The following is a 20,793-nucleotide window of genomic DNA, read 5'->3' as shown; positions in this document are numbered from 1 at the left end:
GTTGCATATTGAGTGATGCTGTTGCATGGAGTCCTATTCAGGTACAACGTTGATTCACTGGCAAGTAGGGCACATACAGATCAAGAACCTTGGTCAATGGCCATGACAAAAGGCTTCTGAGCTCTCAGTAAGGACAGTCATTTTATGCATCCATATCCTCGCTCAAGCTATGATGAGACATAGTATATATCTGGTATTAACTGAGCAATGAAAGCAATTACCTCTTTGTTTCAATATAATTTGCCCAAATTTGTGATTTATCCTTAAGGAAATGTGACTTACTGGCCTCGCAAATGAGGCAAGCTTTATCACACATTTGTTTTTTCTGCTTGTGCTCGAAATTCTACCTTTTTCACACTACTGCAGTAAGGAGCATCGCAATGACCGAAGGCGCAGCCTCATTTAGCAAGGAGACAATTCAATTCTACAAAGAATACACGGGCGTGAATGATGTCCACAATCTAGAGAACCACTTGATGACAATCCAACAGAAATTAGCCAAGGTATGTATATTAGTAGAAGTGATCCTGAAAAAAAGCAACTGATAGAGCCGACGACTAGCAAGGACGGATTAATTATCGCTGCATACAGCGATTCAAGTTTGCCTTCTCGAGAATATACGAGCGATTCTTTTATAAAGACCTAATCAAGCTTGGACAGACACTTGAACAACAGCATCAAAAACCATATTTTCTAGACATTGGCTGCTGTACAGGTGAGTGACAAGCGAGATATCTGTGTGAAAAAGGGGCTGTAATAATGTAGATGTGTGATTACAGGTACAGATTTACGGAAAATGATGCTAGATGGATACCCGAAGAACTATTTGATTGGCATGGATATTGAGCAATGCTACATTGATTGCGGATATGAGCTATTTAAAGACAATCCAGATACCTGCCCGATTCGATTCATTATAGACGACTTATTTACCTTTCAAAAGACACATGTTCTATGTGATACCATCTCGATTGTGCACGCTGGAAGTGTACTCCACTTGTTTGATCTCGACCAAATCGTGCAATTTATTCATAGAGCGACATGGCTTCTAAAGATTGGTGGAATTCTAGTCGGTGGGCATGTGTGTGCTGACAGATCGACTCAGTACTTTAGACAAGCAACAAAGTCATTAAAATATTACATGGCAATAGACGAATTTGAGCAGATTTTGATAAAGGAAGGCTTTACTGATATCAGAATGGAGACACAGCCAAGAATAGCAGAGGAGGATGACGAAGAACGGGATTTTACGGCTTACTGGGTGTCGTTTTATGCTGTCTACAACCCAATAGAACACTAGGGTATACTAGTTTCATACTTAATTCGTAATCTCACTAGTAGTAATATATATATACAATCCAATAAATTTGTTTGAAGGAAGAAATAGCTTTTATCAGTTTTAGATTGGCTATATGCTTTAGAATTCAAATCAACTTAGATCAATATTTTCTCAAGGGCTTCTTTCGCTGTATTACTTTTGTGCAGAATTGAAGATGGCCAGGCTTGAATATCAATCCACAAAAGATGCAAATATTAGGTTCTCCATTGTTCTTGAATCCGTCCTTATTAATGTTTGTGCGCTTAATGGGCGGAGGAGAAGTCTGGCGATCAAGTTTCAATTTACGTGGCTGGATCATCAATTGGGCTTGACGGCAATCTTTAGTACTATGATTAGCTCCACTCCCATGAATATAGCAACCTGTCTCGGGAGAATTTGGCCGGCGAGGCGGACTATTTGTGGATAAACGACGGCGACGTCGAGGAGGGCTCTTCGAGCGATAGTAGCTGCGATCTGATGAACGAGAACGGGATCTTGATCGAGACCTAGAACGAGAACGAGAACGCGAGCGAGATATCTGTCGTTTGTAAGATCTACGGAATGGAGAGCGAGAGCGAGATCTGGGCCGACGAGGAGATATGGATGGTTGATATTTGAATTTAGTAGCCGTTACTGCTGGTTTTACTGACAGTGGCTGGCTAGTGGATGGACGATTGAACTGCGGAGCAGCTGTTTGATTGCTATTGGAAGGGACACTGATCTTGATTGCTTGTGGTTTAAGAGCAGTAACCTTCTTATGCGCAAGTGCAAGCGTTGTGTATAATATATTTTCTTGTGTATTCAATGCCTGATTGCCTGCTAGACCCTTCTCCCTAACAGTAGCTGAACCTGTAGGTATTTCCGGCAACTTGTTTTTTGCAGAAGCACTGCTGGGTGTTGATATAATTTGTCCAACTGCACTCATCTTTGTCTGCTCAGTTTGCTTTGGTTCAGGCAAAGGAGCTGGCTTTGTGGTCACTGTGGGTAGTTTGGGCGGTAGTTGCGCATTGAATGGCCCGGAAGCAAATGCTGCGGCTTCCACTGGCTTCGGTGGCTCACTATGGGCTTCCTTTTCGCCATTCTTCTGTCCTTTTTTCTCTGAATTGTCTCTAGGCCATTTTTCCTTTCCAGCTTCAACCCATGCGGCCAATTCTTCGCGTGTTTCCACTCGAGGTGCATTGGGCTTGATTTGCTTCTGCTTCTGTGGAGGAGCGCTGGCTGTATTTGTTTCTGTGACACTTGAATCCAGTCTCTCGTGATTTGCAAGCATCGTGTCGATTGCTTCTTTATGTTTTGCAAAAGCTCGTGTCTTTGAGTTTGGAGATAACGGGCTATTTTCAAGCTTGCCCATCACAACAGCCGAAGCTTTTTCTAGCTCTGCTCCTGTACGCTGTTTTTTGCCAGTAACGAAGTCTGCTTCAGTTATAGTCATTTGGATGTCTGCTGATGTTTCAACTGGTGCAACATTGCTCGGCTGTAGTTTGACAAGTGATGGCGCTGCATTCGTGTTGACAGTCGCCACTGATGTAGGCTGTTTTTGTTGATTAACTAAATCTTTAGTGTGTTCTACATTGACTGAAGCAGCCGAAGCAGGAAGATTTTGCTGTGTTATTGTATAACTTACCTGCTCATTATTATTTGTATCAACTGCAGTACTTGCTGTTGCTGTGGTACTGGCAACGGTAGTATTAGTAGTAGCTGCTGGAGCAAGGTTCACTGCTGGTGGAACTGAATTCCCCTTTAAAGGCGTGGTTGCTTCTTTAGGTGGTTCAGCCGTTTCTTTTAGTTGTGGTTCAACAATATCCTGAGTAGGCTGCTGAGCAGATGTATCAGCTGGCGCCTCGGATTTCACATCAACTGGCGAGGCTTTAACTGTTAAGGTATCAGCTCCAGAGCTTGCTCCCATTGCAATATCTTCCATTGGTTGTGTGTTTTGAGCAATTGATCCAGCAGGTTTCAAGTCAAACGTCAAAGGAGTAAAATCCATATAAGGGAACCTCAAGACAGTGTAATCAGGACATTCGATGGTGGAGTGATCGGCAAGCAAATGAAATTCACAGTTTCTGGTGTCAACGTTTTCATATTCCAAAGCTAAAGCCAGATGAGCACTTTTTGAGTAAAAGACCAAATCCCCTTCATTTGCCGTTAAAAAGGTTGCTGATCTCTGTTGTACATCCAATAAAGAATATCTGAAATGAGTCGACTCGTCGTAAGCAATTGTTGACTCAAGGACTTCTTTGATAGCTGGAGGCATTCCGTTCAAATAAAGCTCTACTGTTCTCTTTGTATCATTCCCCAACTCGTCTGCATATCTTGCAAATTCCATATTGGCTGCGTAGATCGACTCTAGTTCGGGCATAAAGTTGAATTTGGACAGTGCTGTCTCGAGCGACAAGATTCTCTTTGGGTCGTCGAAATTAGCCATCAGTCTCCTAACAACCTGCTTCCATGTTAATTTCATTTTGATAGATGTTTGAAATGTAAGGTGTATCCACATGGCTCTTTCTGGGTTGTGAGAACAGCAAGTAAAAAGCAGTTTCTTCCAATCCTCATTTATGTCAAGTCGATTTTCAGCTGTGGATTTAGATCTGCAAAACTTTTCCAAAGCAAGGCAAAAATCATATACACATTCGAATGGGGATAATTGCTGTTCTGTGCTTTTGTTTGTATTGTCCCTCTTCAATTCAAACAGAAACTTTGGTTTCAAATCCTCTTTTGATGTGCTGTCTACCTCTTGTTTGACCGTCTTCAGTCCCTGGTCAGCAGGATTTATGGTACTAATCTTGTCGTGTACTTTTTGGTTCTCTAAGCTTGAAACTTGTTGCTTGATTTCACTTCCAATTCTACTGAGAGAAGCTCCACTATGCATCTGCTCTCCTTCTTTTGGAAGTAATTCAGCCCATTTATCAAACAGTTTGAAGATTTTCGTTGGGTTTCTTTCTTGATTATTATTCTCCATAACGTGCAAACTCTTTTGATTTTACTGCAATTTTTTTTGTAGGAGGGAACGATTGCTAAATGATCGTTTTACCAATTAATCGAACTAATTAAACGCGTACTGTGTACTTTGAGTGATATGAAATTGTATCCTACCTGATTGCAGATGTTTATGGTAAGAAGAAAGAGTGATTTTTAAATCAAAAATATTTGAGTATTTATACATTTGCAAAACTGTAGTTCATGTGACGGAGGCCTCGTTTGACAGCTAAATCATATTTGTCACATGAGTCATGGGCATCAAAAGCCATTCTATAGACCAATTTGGTTGATGCATACCATGGTATAAGAAAGGGTATACAACATACTATAGCTACATCCTCGTTGATAACGATAAAAAATTAAAGAACAAAAGGGATGCTCATTTCATTAAAAAATAGATGATCCTTAGATACCTTCAGGCTAGTAAACCTAGGACGGTACAACTCAAACTACAAAACATTTGTTTTGGGCTCTTGAGACATGAGATTCGGCCTTATCTATCAATTTCATGGGTTATATACGAGATTCAGATCTAGAATTTTCGTTGCAATCGGTCATCACTAGAACTACTACCTATGAATTCGAAATTAGGATGGTGGAATCTCTAAAATTCACTGAATAAATCTGCGTTAGACAAAAGAAAATTCTATGGCCCTAGCTATTGTGCTCATAACACACCGAAAGGCAAAGAAAGCAGTTAGATTACGTGGTGATGATTATCTTGGTTTTTCTATTCTGATAATATATATTTTGCTTAACAAATTGATAAATATCAGGCTCTCTTTAATGATTACCTTGGTACTTGGTAATCAAGTAGTTATAATTATTGTTGATGGAAAGGAAGGCTGTAAGAACTATCCCAATAGTAATGAGAGATAAATTTAAGAATTCTTCAGGTATGTTCATACTAGATTGGCACTAGTAACTAGGCTTCAGATTAATAAGAAGAAAAATGGATGATGTTTATTAAGATGCAGTTCCAAATACTATTTATACTTGTTATTGTTCTTGTAATTGTTGTTATTCTCCTATCAAACTCAATTCAGATCCGAATGTTAGTGTCTTGATACCCAAGCGGAATTTCCTTCACTTCAAAGTCAAATCTAATGTACTACTCGCGCTCCTGAGTCGATTCCATTGTTCAAAATAGTAATGCACCAATTCCATTGTTGTAATTCCATTTGAATATTGCATCAATTCCACATCAATTGGCTTGCACCTATCCTGAGTTAAAGTCCAGAGTCAAATTCACTGTTCAAAATAGTAATCCTCGTATATCAGCGCGCATTCTCATTCAAATCCATGACCAGCTTATTGATTCGACAATACCAGCCTCGAATAGTAATGATTAGATCTTCGGCCAAAACTTGATATGAAGAATCACGGGTAACAGATAAGTAACAAAACCCCAAATACAGACAAAGTTTAATGAACGAAGATCTAATGTTGATTAACAATGCACCAGATAAAGATCACGTCAACTTGAATAGTGGTAAAATGCTTTTATCAACACACCACCAAGATATAGCACCCAGTTATTAGCAATAAATGCATGTATCAACGTACCAAAACATCACCCTAACAAATGACCCTTTCAATTAAGCCGTAGCAAATAATATATGAATTTACACCTAGAACCCACCACATTTGCAGAATCCCTGCCACAAAGAATTGCCTTTTTAGGAAAATCAAAAGAAGAACAGGGTTTTTATAGGTAGTTTAATTAAGCTTATAAATACAGTAAAATATAACAGCCCGGTTGGCCCAATTGGATAAGGCATCCGTCTTCTAAACGGAAGATTAGGGGTTCGACCCCCCTACTGGGTATTTTATTTTTTTCATTCTTACAGAAGAATGAGGTGTATGTAGTCCTAGTGGTAAAAATTTAGAGCAATACCTGTGTTACAAGTCGTAACATCTACTTTCTTTTTCTGCCACTATATATAATCATTCAATCTGCTCGTCTCTATTTTACATATAAAACACATCACTTTTGGTATCGATTAAATTACACTCTGGCCACAACTCAACTCGAAATGCCGCATATTAAGCGGGCATGATGAACTAAAGACCCACATCAACGCTGCAACGCCTTCCGTATCTTGTATCCAAAAAGGACAATCTTATGCCAAACCTTACTTTTAAATCCATAAAATGCAATTACATAACCAAATCATACGAAACCATATGTAATGAAATAGCCACCCAAACGCAACTTAATTGAAAAACAAAGTTCATCAAATAATAGCACTCATTCAAATTCATGCTATTTGGATCTATTAATGAAAGCGCTCATCAAATGTACAGCAAAAAACTATTTAAAAATACTAAAGTAAAGATGCATGCTTATATCGCACATCGTGTGAATGAATCACTCCTGATCACAGTGTATTCAATCACACCCATGATGGTCGTAATAAGTGATGATGGTATCTTTATCCAAATAGAATCAAATCAATAACAAGCATATTCAAATATGACAACTATGCCCTGCTGCCATAGTTGCACAATATCCCAGATCAAGGATTCCATACTTCAATAACAAACATCACACTTTAAACCATCAAGGTTACATTAAATCATGCTATGACGATAGCTCACCCAAGCTCATCAAGGTTACTCAAATCGACCCTTATGGCCAGTGCTCTTGCATTGGTTACCACTCTAAATCAAGTATCAACAACATTTGCCAGATATCGCAATAGCAGAACCTATTGCTCTCTATCATCACTAATCCTACAAGCTAGTTGCAAATGTTTAAATACTCTTCTTTTTTTACTCAATTCCAGGATCTTCAGTTCATTTTATACACAAATAAAATACAGTTGATTTCTATTGTATTTTACTATTGCTTTATTTTTTTTTGTGAAATCTATTCAAACCTGATTTCACTGCACTGCTAGTAAAACTTTTTAAATTACTGAGAAGGTGGGATAATGTATGTGTAGTGAAAATTGTAGAAGATACTTTTTTTGACTAAGGAATGTTTGGTGTGTGGTTATTGAGGGCGACATCAATGAGTACGGACGGAAAATGTTCCAAGTGACCGATTTTCAAAGGGCAATACCACTGGATTTTACTAAGTGAACGAGAACTTCAAGCTTAATAGCTTTTGTTTCTTTTTCAACTCTTTATATGATGTTATGGTTATTATACGTAGTAGCATGTATCCGATAGATACAGTCTTCTTAGTCTATATCAATAGTACATATCTGAGTGTATATCGCTGAGCATACATCTTTAGCATGTATCTGGATATATGGCATGTCTATAGCATATCGTATGCATGCCTATAGCATGTCTCATATATAGTACAAGTCTGTAGTACATAAAGTATCTGTAGCTAGTATCACGGATATAAGCATGTGTCTTATAGCGTGGATCATGAAGTGCACATCTGAAGCAACAAGCTCATATTGCATTAATCTTGGTGCCTATCCAGATATAGTAAACATCCGTAGTCAATGTCGGAATACAAGTATAAGTCTATAGTGCCATCCATGTCCGTGGCGCCATCTATAGCCTATATCTTATATAATATGAATCTTATAGTACTAGCGTATCTGAAGTCCATATATTATAGTATAAATCGATATCGTATATCTAATCCAGTGTACATACAGCTTATATCTAAATCTGGCAACTGGATGAACTGTCGGAATGCAGATCATAGTGGATGTATTCCACAGTATGCTTTCTGAAAAGTACTATGTTATTATACGAATGTTGTAGGAACTCTATTCTGCTGGTTCTTGATTGCTAAAGGATCGTTGGCTTGTTGAACAATAATAATTCGTATTATATAATAAAGAATCTCGAAATGCCTTTTAATTAATAAAGACTCTTCAGTTTTAGCCTCTAGTCATTTCTATTATACGTCCTTTTTTAAATGTCTGTAGCAATTCTGTTTGCTGCTGTACTATATTTGTACTTCCTTTCAAAGCTCGGATACAACAATTAAAGAAATTCTACTTTTAGCATTTATCCAAGATTCACGAATTTCAAAAGTCATCTATACTCCCCACATAATGTCAAATTTAAGTTACATTCCTCATATAAAACTCCTTAATGAATGCCAGATCGAATAATTGCACCTTATCTTACTTTTGAATAAAGAAGGATTTAAATTGTATCAATATTTGAATACATTTTTATTACAAACACAAAATTATAATACATGACATCAATCGGGAATCAACTAGTTGCAGACCTTCGTTGCTTCAACCTCCTAGCCAATCAGATTGTTTGAAAACCCCGCTGACCTAAAAAAAATTTTGCGAGGGTTTCCCCCTGTTTTGATGTGAGGCAAAATTTTAAGCTCCGATATACATAGCAATATAGCAGATGCTATCATCAAATTCCCCTCAGATGCTAGAGCATGCCTTACTTACACCACCTAGCTTTTAAATTCTGGCATTGAGACTCTCAATCATCACTAAAGTAAGTAGCGATAACCAAGTGGAGGCGGCCTATCTACCTCCTAGCCTCGGATAAAGTCTTGTTGAGCTTCAGGGATAGGCACATCCACACAACGTAAAAAGGTATGCTTCAAAAGAAACATAATAAAAGAAAAAAGGAACAAAAGAAAGGAACATGCTACAGTAGCACTACAGGAGTACTATAGAAGTATGAAGGCAAAAAAGGGATACTCATACGCAATGAGTCAAAGAAAAGCATAACAAATACAACATCAGAGAATGTTCAGAACAGCTCGTTATTGTTGCAACAAAAATGAATACATGAGCAACGTGCATGATAATAGTCGGATGTAAAACAACACAAACACACACAATTGCAGGAGCAACAGCAGTATTATCAGTGTACAATACAACATAATGACTAGTGTTGTTTCATGTGAAGCCACAGAGGCAACACAAACAACAATCCACGACCATATAACATAGTAGTATTACAACGGCAATACAGATATATAGCAGCACATCATGCTTGTTGCTTCGTATATACAAAGCAACAACATTGTAAGCATCCGTTGAGCTGATCATATCACAGCCAACAAAAGAAAAAGAAAGCACAACAAAGAAAACATCATGAATGCAATATCATGAGAAAGGAAGCAATAATACAAACGTCCCAGAGAAATTTTATATCATTGCAACCAGAAGAAACAAGATACTTACCACTTACCACAGCCGCAGATAGACCATAGAATACGAAACCACCAGATATAAATCAGAGAACGAGAATGCACCAAAGACAGTAGAACAGAAAGACCCAACTAACAGCAGCAACACCATCAGCAACACCATCAGCAACACCAGCAGCAACACCAGCAGCAACACCGTCAATAACACCAGCAGTAATACCAGAAACAATACCAGCAGCAACAACATCATGAGCAATGCCATCAGCAGCACCAGAAGCAGCACCAGAAGCAACATCAGAAGCAACATCAGAAGCAACATTAGCAGCGACACCATTAGCGACACCATTAGCGACACCATTAGCGACACCATTAGCAACCCCAGCAGCAACACCAGCATAGAAAACCAAAGAACGGGCGACACCAGAGACCAGACAAAGTTTAAAGAAGCAACCGCCAGAGATAGAGACCGAAGAAGCAATCACCAGACATGGTAAACCAAAGAAGCAGGTATTAGAGATAGTAGAGAAGTAACGGCAGAAGCACCCACGTCAAACAAGCAAAAAAATTATCAAAACCTAAAAAAACAAATTCGATTAGTGCTGATTTTACGTATTCAAGTGCTCGCTATTGAATAGTACCTACTATATTCCACTCCAAAGAAGCAATATCAAGTACGTTTAACAGTACAAGGCCGTGTTATCAAAAGCTAGAGTGTTATTTTCAATCAAAAGGGTTCCAAAACCAATATGGTTTGATACTAAACGCGTTTTGCAAAAGGGAGGAAAAACGGGGGAATGGAAAAATGGGAGGGAACCCTATTCGACGTCACGGCCAGTAGATTTGGTCTCAGTCTTCTGCCGTGGAAGCCGTCGTAACTGCTGCACTTTAATTTGAAATTGTGCAGTGGGTATTTTCATGTTCAAATTTGACTTGATCTTACATTCTTTAAACGTTTTTGCTAATTTTGATTATGAAACTAGTCGTTGTTATACTTTACTTTCTAATGCACTTATAAAGAGTCAGTCAAGGCGCATCAAATGATGCTGGTTACATTCAGCGTTTAGACCGAAAATACAAAACAATCTTGAAATACTTGAAAATAGGTTTTCTGCAGAAATGTCAAAATTCAACATATGAAATTTCCAGAGAGACAGTTTACAATATTGCATTTTACCATTACGATCAATTTGATCTAATATGTATCATAGAAAAAGTCTTCGTTTTTGGGATGAAAAACGCGATCGTTTGGTTTTCAAGAATTTTGCCTTGCTAATACTCATGAAAAAGACCTGTTGCGTACCACACTGTACTCAAAAAGAGTTACATGTAACATTAAACAAAGTGTGCAAATTTAACTATTACAGAGTTTAATCAGATTTCCCCCAACATCACGGATTTTTAATCCAATGAAAACGTTGTTCATTTCAACCCATGAATACCTTTCTCGCCTACATTCATTTACACCTCTGCCTACATTTAAATATATCCCTGCCTACTTTTATATAAATCTCTGCCTACTTTTATGTAAATCTCTGCCTATTATCAAATGCACCCCTGCCTATATTTATATATACCTTTGCCCATATCTAAATACTTCTCTGCCTACTTTCTGCCCGCTTTCATTAACATCGTGGAATACATCCACTATGATCTGCATTCCGACAGTTCATCCAGTTACCAGATTTAGATATAAGCTGTATGTACACTGGATTAGATGTACGATATCGATTTATACTATAAGAAGATATGGACTTCAGATACGCTAGTACTATAAGATTCATACTATATAAGATATAGGCTATAGGTGGCGCCACGGACATGGATGGCACTATAGACTTATACTTGTATTCCGACATTGACTACGGATGTTTACTATATCTGGATAGGCACCAAGATTAATGCAATATGAGCTTGTTGCTTCAGATGTGCACTTCATGATCCACGCTATAAGACACATGCTTATATCCGTGATACTAGCTACAGATACGTTATGTACTACAGACTTGTACTATATATGAGACATGCTATAGACATGCTATAGACATGCCATATATCCAGATACATGCTAAAGATGTATGCTTAGCGATATACACTCAGATATGTACTATTAATATAGACTAAGAAGACTGTACCTATCGGATACATGCTACTAGATCGATATTAATTATCCTTATGGAAAGGATAGATCAGGGTACTTCGGATGAGAGTCTAATTATTCATCCAGACAGAGCTAAATCATGATTAGCTTGCTGGAGTTGTCTTTTAGCATGATTAGACATTAGTTGATCTGAGTTGACTTATTTGTCAATATAATTAATAGAACTTTTATCCATTGTTATAGTATATAAGAAGGATCATCTACCTGGCCAGTAGAGAGACTTCAGTTTACTTTACACCTGTCAGTTTAATAATAAAATATACCTTTATCAAGTTGACATTACTGTTTTTTTATTCTTTTTTTCCGTGAATTTTAGTCTGTAAAGCCTCAAATTCCACAAACATCTCTGCCTACTTTCATTAACATCTCCGCCTACTTTCATATGCATCTCTGCCAACTTTCATATATGCCTCTGCCCACAGCTAAATACATCTCTGCCCACTTTTCTGTGTGCCTCTGCCAACTCTCATATATGCCTAAGCCTACGTTTATTATGGCTTCGTTGTATTATTCGTCAAAGTAGCTGCTTAGTACAGTGATTGTCTGCATTAAAGTTGCTCTTCTTAAATAAACATAGGTTTGTTGCCATTCAGAACCCAGTTGATAATTAATGTTGGACAAAAGCGACGTTACGCAACTGTGGAACAACCCAAATTCTTATAGTACATTTTCAAGGAAAATGACGAGTGTTGTCTGTTTATCATAAGGGAGAAGCACAAACGGGTTTGTACTGTTTTTGAAATCTTCGCATGCTTCTATTTATGAATTGATCTCGCTTCATGCATGCGTTGTTAAAGCTGTGGATCATATTTCTGTTGATAAGCCGTTGCAATTATACAGTTCTCGTTAAGAACAAGCCATTTTTATAAATACATTTGAGATTTTCTTTGTTTTTGTTTCTTTCTCTATACATTGAAATGAGTAAATTGATTAAAAACTATTTTGGCGCCTTAGAAGGAGAGATGGATTACGCGAGCCAGCAGACTGGTCGTGGTTCCGATGATGAATCAATCATTGAACAAGATGCTGGGGACGTTTGGAGTGATAGCAGCGACGGCACTCGCCTAACTGTAGAGCCTGAAGATGAAGATGAGGATGAAGACAAACACAGTAGTACTGAGTCGTTCTTCATGTATGGAAGTGAGGATGAAGTCTTAATAAGACCATTATTCCAAAAAGTGGACCTCTTGATAAATGATTTCGCTGAAACAAATGCAGCCTTCACCAAAGACCAAGTGAAGCGATATCTTGGAGCACATGTGTGCTACGAGCATCACACAAAATTCATTGGAGAGTTCAAGCCTCCCCAAGCGATCAAGACAAAGCTCAGTGGCTGGAGTATGTATCAGAAGGAACATACTCAGGGCAAAAAATCCTGAAATTACAGCGCAAAGCCCATTTGCAGCAACTTGGAGCCCAATGGAAGGCGCTTAGTGCAGAGCAGCAACGGCCATACAAACAAGAGGCAGAGGAAGAGAAGAAGCGGTCCTCGAACATTGACATGTTGGCCAAGTACAAGTCTTTTGATAGACATTGGAAACAATTTCGCAGAAGTGCAGATTTCTTCAGAGAGAATTATCGCACACATTTGATGATTTACCGAGCAACTGACACCATTCATGATAAACTCTACGTACCATTGCATCAGCCAAATTCTGGTACAGTAAATCATTTTCTGCGGTCGGTTATAAGGACATTCGTTAACATGTATGTCATAGATGAATCAAAAGAAGCCTTTAAACAAATCGAGGAAACGCTACCATCGATGAGTATCATCGGTTTTCTGGAAAGAGAGATTCGAAAAACTCGTATTACCCCAGGTATGTATTACACTGGTTTTTCAATGTCTAAAATTGATAATTTTTGGCTGGTAAGAGGAAGGCTCCCCATGCTGCCCATACTGCCCTCATTCCCCACGTTGCCCACGCTGCCCTCACTCCCCACACTACTACTCGCAGGTACCCCAAAATCCTGAAGGACTCTGATGACGATTATGACCCTGATGGCTCGTTCCAGGACGGTGATGATTCACGAGAGGATAATGAAGCACGAGGTTCTCAAAAAAAGGCCTGCTGCAGCAATTTCAACACTGGACGATACACCAACGATCGCTGGATATTTTGCAGCTATTGCGCCTGTTCCTTCAAACTTTTCTTCCAAATCATCGAATGCTCTACTGACTGCCTTTGATCCGAGCAATAGTGCCATTTCAGCTGACCTTGTTCAAAAATCAAACAAGAAGCTTCGTGGAAGCAAAGAGCAAGATATCAAAGATTTACGAGTCGTAGCCAAAGATGCCTGGTGTGAGTATCGCACATCTAACCAATCCATGTTGTTGTGCCAGAAGGGCTACAACTGTCTATAAAGACTAAGGTATTCTTGATGGGTAGATATGTCTGTGTTGTGCAACAACATGGACAAGCTATGATAAGTGAAGTGCATCTCAGCTATCTAAATACTGAGGTTCACCAGATGTGATAAGCGTTGTACAAGATAAATTGCTACTTTGGCATCCAGAACTTAGTATAAATAGAATAGCTCTTGTCTTCATCAATAAATCTTTAGTTTTTGTGTCTGATCTTATTCAAATAAGTCTTTTCTTGTTTTTATAATATCGAACATTTTTTATAAGCTACAAATAATAATCCTTTTATTCTTTGTACTTAACAATTGATATGATTTAATACGATGCTATATTGGGCTAACTGTATTAAAGATGATTCAGAAGATTCATAGTTTATTATTAGCTTATCATTAGTTTGAGTCAATATGATCACTGTTTCTACATTTCTGATACATCGGAAATACCTTTGAGAAACTAAAAATATTAGATTTATGATACTTTTACAAGAATACAATCAGTTTGGTATACATGTAAAGCTAGTAGACAATCAAGTTGATTCACATCACGTGAGTAGTAGTACAAAATATTGTAATAACTATAGTATTATCTAAAATTTTTGAAATTTCTTAAATTTTTGCTTCGCGAAATGGTAACTTTCTGTCGACGGAACAGACAAGATTACGAGTTCAAGTCCCTGCGTTCTCTTTTTTAGAGAAAATTGCCATTATTAGTGTTTGTAGCAATGTTCATTTAATTCAGGGGTAATTTGATATAGGAACATATATATGTTGAGATTTTTTCATACCATAAAGTTTTACTAGATAATATATATATATAAAATAAAAAAATAGGCACTTGATGCTTTATGATCCTTCCTCAATGTCTTGAAATGTGATTAGAATTTCGTCTTCTGGGTTTGGCTCACCGCCTTCACCAGGATTTGCATGGTCTGGATCACCGGCGTCAACCACATCATCCTCAATGTTGTCGAAAATTTCATTCTCGTCATCGCTAAGATCCACCTCAGAAAAAATAACGACATTGTTTAGCAAGTCAGAGGCATCTCTGCTTGCAAGCAATACCGGAGGTTTGGATCTTGAAACATTTTTCAACAGTGACTTGGCACTGCGTTGACGGCGAGCAACGTCCAGAACTCTCATTCTGACAAAATGATTGTTCTGTTTTCCCCTCAACGATGACAACTCACCTTCGTAGTTGCCAAGAACCCTCTTTGCTTCACCCTTCATCGAAAAGTATGATTAGTATACATGCTTCTTATGCTATTGAGTTTACTCGAGCCTACTATCAAAATAGAAACTTCTTCGGCGTTTCTTTTCAATATATGCTAGTTGTTCAAAGGGGTGGGCAAATCCAGACCATTTTCGGCAGCATACAGTCTGATCCGTTCCACTTCTTTTCCGACTGTTTTCTTCTTTCTTCTGTCGATCTCTGCCTGCGTACCTTCATACCATTATACACTAAGATATTGCTCTCGCTTGCGATTCAAAATTATAACTCACTGTATGAGGTTTCTACAGATTTGTTGATCATCGAAATGATCACCTTTGCTTTCTTCTTCAATATTTCAAGCGACAAAATAACTCTGGCCGCCTTTGCAGTGCCTATCATTTGGGTTAGAGTTCAATCTAAGGAAAGTTTTCGTTCTCACAAAAGGCCAAGCCATTACCAAATGAGCCAGGTTGAGATATCTTGTGCTCTTTCATCAGAATTGCAAACAAGAGGTGTTTTACAAATGTATTCATTACATTGTATCGAACTTCAATGATCCGTTCTCGATGTTCTTGCAAGGCTGGATCATTTAGGCTGTTGATCATCGCATACCCATACACAGATTGTAATTGCTTGATTTGATCGACCAAAAAATTGTTTCTATTGATATTTTTCCTGGTAATGATTTCAATTTTTCTTCCACTACATTTTAAAAATGGTTCAACAGTAATATTCCTCTATGCACATGTTTAAAAGTTACCTTTCATCTCTCAAGTCATTCAACAGCAAATATTCAACAGTTAATTTAAGGTAGTAAGAATACCTACTGACATGGGTTTCTTGTTCTGCCTTATCTATAACGATTTGCACACCGACAGGAGTTGCTGGAATCATCACGATCTCTACATGCTCACTCCACTGTTCTTCCAGTGCAAAAAATTTCTCATTTGTAATGTTGAACTCGCTCACCTTCTTCATTGCATTGGTGTACTTTTTTAAGATTTGTCCCGCTGTTATAAATAGATTAGTAAGACAACAATATGAAAGCTATGTATAGCTTACGAATTTCCAACATTTTGTTCTGTCTAAAATGATATACGACATCTGTTAACAATGATTTGCGGTTGAATTTGCTCATCTGTCTGATCATGGAAATGAAGCGATTTGCTGTGCTCCAGAAGCGCTCTACACCTTCGCCATCTAATTATTGAGTCAGTATTTTGTTCTCTCACTTTTGTTGTTCATGCTTATTTACCGGTATTGACACTGCCATTGACAACTCGTGGATGATGTTGGACTTGACAGTGCATGCTATGAGCATAGGCATGGAATACTGTCACGAGATATAAAGGAGCCCTCTCCTTTAGCCCTGGTATACACAACTATCTATATATTACTTGTAGTGTTGTGTTGAGCAAGCCGTTATTCAAAATTTTAAATTAAAGAGAAAAGAGAACGGCGAGATATTGAGATAAACAGCACAATGGTCTGCAGCATTTAACTTACGTCGTTTTCACCATAGTTACTCAACAAGAGATTATCAACATTCTGCGTCTTCACGAATGCATAATTTGAAATGCTTCCATTTAGCTTCAAGCTCATCAGTTTTTCAAAGACGGCGAAATGGACCGCAGCTTTTGATTGAATTGTACTGCTTGGCAACATTTGCATCAATACCGATTTCTTTAGGATTGGTTGATGCATACAATAATCAACTTTGATTTTTTGATGGTCTGCAAATCAAGAGTCAGTTTAGCTTATGTAATATTTGGAGTTTCACTAAATTTACTTACTGTGTAGCATATAACAATATACCTCCAATGTTTTCTTATTGCTGCAGTTGCATTGATATGTGCTTTTCAATTGATTTGAGACTTTGAGGGTAGGGTCGGCATGGCCATGAATCTCGTGAGATTCAAGATACCACTTCTTGAGTGATACACTTTCTTGAGCCCAAAAGTCTTTTCTAATTCTTTGTTTTTTTTTGTCTGAAAATGGTTGCGAAACCATAACGCTGGTTAGAAGGCTCTATGTAGTCGAAGCCATGGTCGATGCTGTCATCGTCAAAATGAAATGCTCCGTTTGCATGGACAGGTTGTCTATTGTTGTCGTTCAGCGAAGCATTAGGCTGGGTTACAGCTTGCCTATTCTGTTTCCCCAGCTCATTGATGTACATGATGGCTCTCGCATGTGCAGTCTTTGTGCTCGTCTTCATCAACTGAGACTTTGTTGTAAAGCGGCTGCGTTGTTTGCGTGCTTTTTGGTCATTTTTCTTCAAGGTTATCTCCTCTGCATTTGTTGGCATTTTCTTGATGACCTTTTTGTCTGATTCCTTGTTTGCCTCTTCTCCTGTGGCCTTCTTGGCTCTCTTAGCAATTTTATAAGCTGCGTCGTTTTTCAACATTTGATGAATAGCGGACGAAAATAGAAAAGTGAGGCTGGCTTCCTTACAAAGAGTATTTGATGAGTCGACTCGATTGTTCCACAACCTACACAGTTACACAGTTGGGGAAGATGTTTGTGCTCTTTTCTAAACACCAATTTGTTGAATCACATACCAGCAGAGGAAGGTACTTTGCGTTGACTGCAATCAGAAATTTGTATTTGATGAGTGCTCATCAAAATTATTTGCAATGTTTTGAGGAGGTTGCGCATCAAATGCTTTCGCAACAGAAACTACTGATAAAAACTGCCAATAGCATGCTTGAAACTATTGTTACGAAAATAATGCAGCGTAGAGAATGAAGCTAGGATTAGATAGGCAGGCAGGGCAATATAGTTAAGGGAAGAAGCTTCTGCGTCAGTCGAAAGAGAAAGCTAAACCAAGCGCAACTAGTAGCGTGGGGGTACAAGTGAGTTGTGGAAGGCATGATAGCCTACTGCGATCAAATGATATTTAGAAGGCATCCCCCAATAATTGCGGTCAATAAACAATTGGCAGCAAGGTATAGTAGAGGGCAGAACGTATTATTATAGGCAGCTAGGTATAGGCAGCAGGGCCTATTAAGCACAACAGCATTGGATTTTGATATCACATGTAATTTCGATATCATCTGTGATTGGTACAAAAATCCCCCAAGTGTTAATGGAAAGATATATAACTCTGAGTACAGCAGTGTGTAAGAGCTGTTTTTCATGAGTATTAGCAAGGCAAAATTCTTGAAAACCAAACGATCGCGTTTTTCATCCCAAAAACGAAGACTTTTTCTATGATACATATTAGATCAAATTGATCGTAATGGTAAAATGCAATATTGTAAACTGTCTCTCTGGAAATTTCATATGTTGAATTTTGACATTTCTGCAGAAAACCTATTTTCAAGTATTTCAAGATTGTTTTGTATTTTCGGTCTAAACGCTGAATGTAACCAGCATCATTTGATGCGCCTTGACTGACTCTTTATAAGTGCATTAGAAAGTAAAGTATAACAACGACTAGTTTCATAATCAAAATTAGCAAAAACGTTTAAAGAATGTAAGATCAAGTCAAATTTGAACATGAAAATACCCACTGCACAATTTCAAATTAAAGTGCAGCAGTTACGACGGCTTCCACGGCAGAAGACTGAGACCAAATCTACTGGCCGTGACGTCGAATAGGGTTCCCTCCCATTTTTCCATTCCCCCGTTTTTCCTCCCTTTTGCAAAACGCGTTTAGTATCAAACCATATTGGTTTTGGAACCCTTTTGATTGAAAATAACACTCTAGCTTTTGATAACACGGCCTTGTACTGTTAAACGTACTTGATATTGCTTCTTTGGAGTGGAATATAGTAGGTACTATTCAATAGCGAGCACTTGAATACGTAAAATCAGCACTAATCGAATTTGTTTTTTTAGGTTTTGATAATTTTTTTGCTTGTTTGACGTGGGTGCTTCTGCCGTTACTTCTCTACTATCTCTAATACCTGCTTCTTTGGTTTACCATGTCTGGTGATTGCTTCTTCGGTCTCTATCTCTGGCGGTTGCTTCTTTAAACTTTGTCTGGTCTCTGGTGTCGCCCGTTCTTTGGTTTTCTATGCTGGTGTTGCTGCTGGGGTTGCTAATGGTGTCGCTAATGGTGTCGCTAATGGTGTCGCTAATGGTGTCGCTGCTAATGTTGCTTCTGATGTTGCTTCTGATGTTGCTTCTGGTGCTGCTTCTGGTGCTGCTGATGGCATTGCTCATGATGTTGTTGCTGCTGGTATTGTTTCTGGTATTACTGCTGGTGTTATTGACGGTGTTGCTGCTGGTGTTGCTGCTGGTGTTGCTGATGGTGTTGCTGATGGTGTTGCTGCTGTTAGTTGGGTCTTTCTGTTCTACTGTCTTTGGTGCATTCTCGTTCTCTGATTTATATCTGGTGGTTTCGTATTCTATGGTCTATCTGCGGCTGTGGTAAGTGGTAAGTATCTTGTTTCTTCTGGTTGCAATGATATAAAATTTCTCTGGGACGTTTGTATTATTGCTTCCTTTCTCATGATATTGCATTCATGATGTTTTCTTTGTTGTGCTTTCTTTTTCTTTTGTTGGCTGTGATATGATCAGCTCAACGGATGCTTACAATGTTGTTGCTTTGTATATACGAAGCAACAAGCATGATGTGCTGCTATATATCTGTATTGCCGTTGTAATACTACTATGTTATATGGTCGTGGATTGTTGTTTGTGTTGCCTCTGTGGCTTCACATGAAACAACACTAGTCATTATGTTGTATTGTACACTGATAATACTGCTGTTGCTCCTGCAATTGTGTGTGTTTGTGTTGTTTTACATCCGACTATTATCATGCACGTTGCTCATGTATTCATTTTTGTTGCAACAATAACGAGCTGTTCTGAACATTCTCTGATGTTGTATTTGTTATGCTTTTCTTTGACTCATTGCGTATGAGTATCCCTTTTTTGCCTTCATACTTCTATAGTACTCCTGTAGTGCTACTGTAGCATGTTCCTTTCTTTTGTTCCTTTTTTCTTTTATTATGTTTCTTTTGAAGCATACCTTTTTACGTTGTGTGGATGTGCCTATCCCTGAAGCTCAACAAGACTTTATCCGAGGCTAGGAGGTAGATAGGCCGCCTCCACTTGGTTATCGCTACTTACTTTAGTGATGATTGAGAGTCTCAATGCCAGAATTTAAAAGCTAGGTGGTGTAAGTAAGGCATGCTCTAGCATCTGAGGGGAATTTGATGATAGCATCTGCTATATTGCTATGTATATCGGAGCTTAAAATTTTGCCTCACATCAAAACAGGGGGAAACCCTCGCAAAATTTTTTTTAGGTCAGCGGGGTTTTCAAACAATTTGATTGGCTAGGAGGTTGAAGCAACGAAGGTCTACAACTAGTTGATCTGTTGTTGATCTTTCATTCATTATAATTTTATGTTTGTAATAAAAAGGTTATCTAAATAGACACGATTCAAGTCCTTTATTTAATAATAGTAGTGAGATACTCTGCATTTGTTTGTTCTGACGTCTGCTACACAGCTTGAAGTGAGGAATATCTTTTAAACTTTTATATTGTTGTGGAAAAGAAGTTATATAATATATGGCTACTTTAGTTCAGTGCTGTGTTTACGATGTTGTGGCAACAGACAACATTATATTCTGGTCATCCTGCCACCACTAAACAACCGTTGTTACTGTTTATTAAGAGTATAATAACACAACGCTTTATGCTTTAAG

The 20,793-nt window shown here is 38.2% G+C and overlaps 8 protein-coding genes and 1 non-coding gene across 9 annotated transcripts; 4 read left to right on the top strand and 5 right to left on the bottom strand.

The window, feature by feature from the left end:
* Positions 1-380: 380 nt before the first annotated feature.
* RPL37B_1 (60S ribosomal protein L37B) lies at positions 381-1,300 on the top strand (the record flags this gene model as incomplete). The annotated part of the gene is made up of 3 exons (XM_064830153.1): positions 381-503; positions 562-715; positions 780-1,300. 3 exons carry the CDS (start codon positions 381-383, stop codon positions 1,298-1,300), a joined length of 798 nt encoding a protein of 265 aa, XP_064682655.1.
* Positions 1,301-1,439: 139 nt separating this feature from the next.
* MKK1_1 (Protein kinase C signaling pathway involved MAPKK protein) lies at positions 1,440-4,277 on the bottom strand (the record flags this gene model as incomplete). The annotated part of the gene is made up of 1 exon (XM_064830152.1): positions 1,440-4,277. One exon carries the CDS (start codon positions 4,275-4,277, stop codon positions 1,440-1,442), a length of 2,838 nt encoding a protein of 945 aa, XP_064682654.1.
* A 1,773-nt stretch (positions 4,278-6,050) lies between these two features.
* On the top strand, positions 6,051-6,124 carry ATC70_010948. The gene has a single exon. It is a non-coding gene; the product is annotated as a tRNA-Arg (tRNA).
* Positions 6,125-9,240: 3,116 nt separating this feature from the next.
* Positions 9,241-9,895, top strand: MDJ1_2 (mdj1 protein precursor; the record flags this gene model as incomplete). The annotated part of the gene is made up of 2 exons (XM_064830151.1): positions 9,241-9,276; positions 9,458-9,895. 2 exons carry the CDS (start codon positions 9,241-9,243, stop codon positions 9,893-9,895), a joined length of 474 nt encoding a protein of 157 aa, XP_064682653.1.
* Positions 9,896-12,476: 2,581 nt separating this feature from the next.
* On the top strand, positions 12,477-13,924 carry KEX2_2 (pheromone processing endoprotease; the record flags this gene model as incomplete). The annotated part of the gene is made up of 4 exons (XM_064830150.1): positions 12,477-12,897; positions 12,954-13,222; positions 13,435-13,612; positions 13,686-13,924. 4 exons carry the CDS (start codon positions 12,477-12,479, stop codon positions 13,922-13,924), a joined length of 1,107 nt encoding a protein of 368 aa, XP_064682652.1.
* An 842-nt stretch (positions 13,925-14,766) lies between these two features.
* On the bottom strand, positions 14,767-15,150 carry ATC70_010945 (uncharacterized protein; the record flags this gene model as incomplete). Its single annotated transcript, XM_064830149.1, has 1 exon — positions 14,767-15,150. One exon carries the CDS (start codon positions 15,148-15,150, stop codon positions 14,767-14,769), a length of 384 nt encoding a protein of 127 aa, XP_064682651.1.
* A 98-nt stretch (positions 15,151-15,248) lies between these two features.
* Positions 15,249-16,443, bottom strand: ATC70_010944 (uncharacterized protein; the record flags this gene model as incomplete). The annotated part of the gene is made up of 6 exons (XM_064830148.1): positions 15,249-15,364; positions 15,424-15,525; positions 15,591-15,835; positions 15,894-16,143; positions 16,196-16,333; positions 16,389-16,443. The coding sequence occupies 6 exons, from the start codon at positions 16,441-16,443 to the stop codon at positions 15,249-15,251; spliced, it is 906 nt and encodes a 301-aa protein (XP_064682650.1).
* Positions 16,444-17,099: 656 nt separating this feature from the next.
* Positions 17,100-17,537, bottom strand: ATC70_010943 (uncharacterized protein; the record flags this gene model as incomplete). The annotated part of the gene is made up of 1 exon (XM_064830147.1): positions 17,100-17,537. One exon carries the CDS (start codon positions 17,535-17,537, stop codon positions 17,100-17,102), a length of 438 nt encoding a protein of 145 aa, XP_064682649.1.
* A 1,517-nt stretch (positions 17,538-19,054) lies between these two features.
* ATC70_010942 (uncharacterized protein) lies at positions 19,055-19,709 on the bottom strand (the record flags this gene model as incomplete). Its single annotated transcript, XM_064830146.1, has 2 exons — positions 19,055-19,492; positions 19,674-19,709. The coding sequence occupies 2 exons, from the start codon at positions 19,707-19,709 to the stop codon at positions 19,055-19,057; spliced, it is 474 nt and encodes a 157-aa protein (XP_064682648.1).
* Positions 19,710-20,793: the final 1,084 nt, after the last annotated feature.

This window comes from Mucor velutinosus (genome assembly GCF_035048745.1).
Source record: "Mucor velutinosus strain NIH1002 chromosome Unknown tig00001564, whole genome shotgun sequence".
Taxonomy (NCBI): Eukaryota; Fungi; Mucoromycota; class Mucoromycetes; order Mucorales; family Mucoraceae; genus Mucor; species Mucor velutinosus.
The sequence above is the reverse complement of the archived record's forward strand: the minus strand, read 5'-3'. Positions and strand labels throughout refer to the sequence as shown.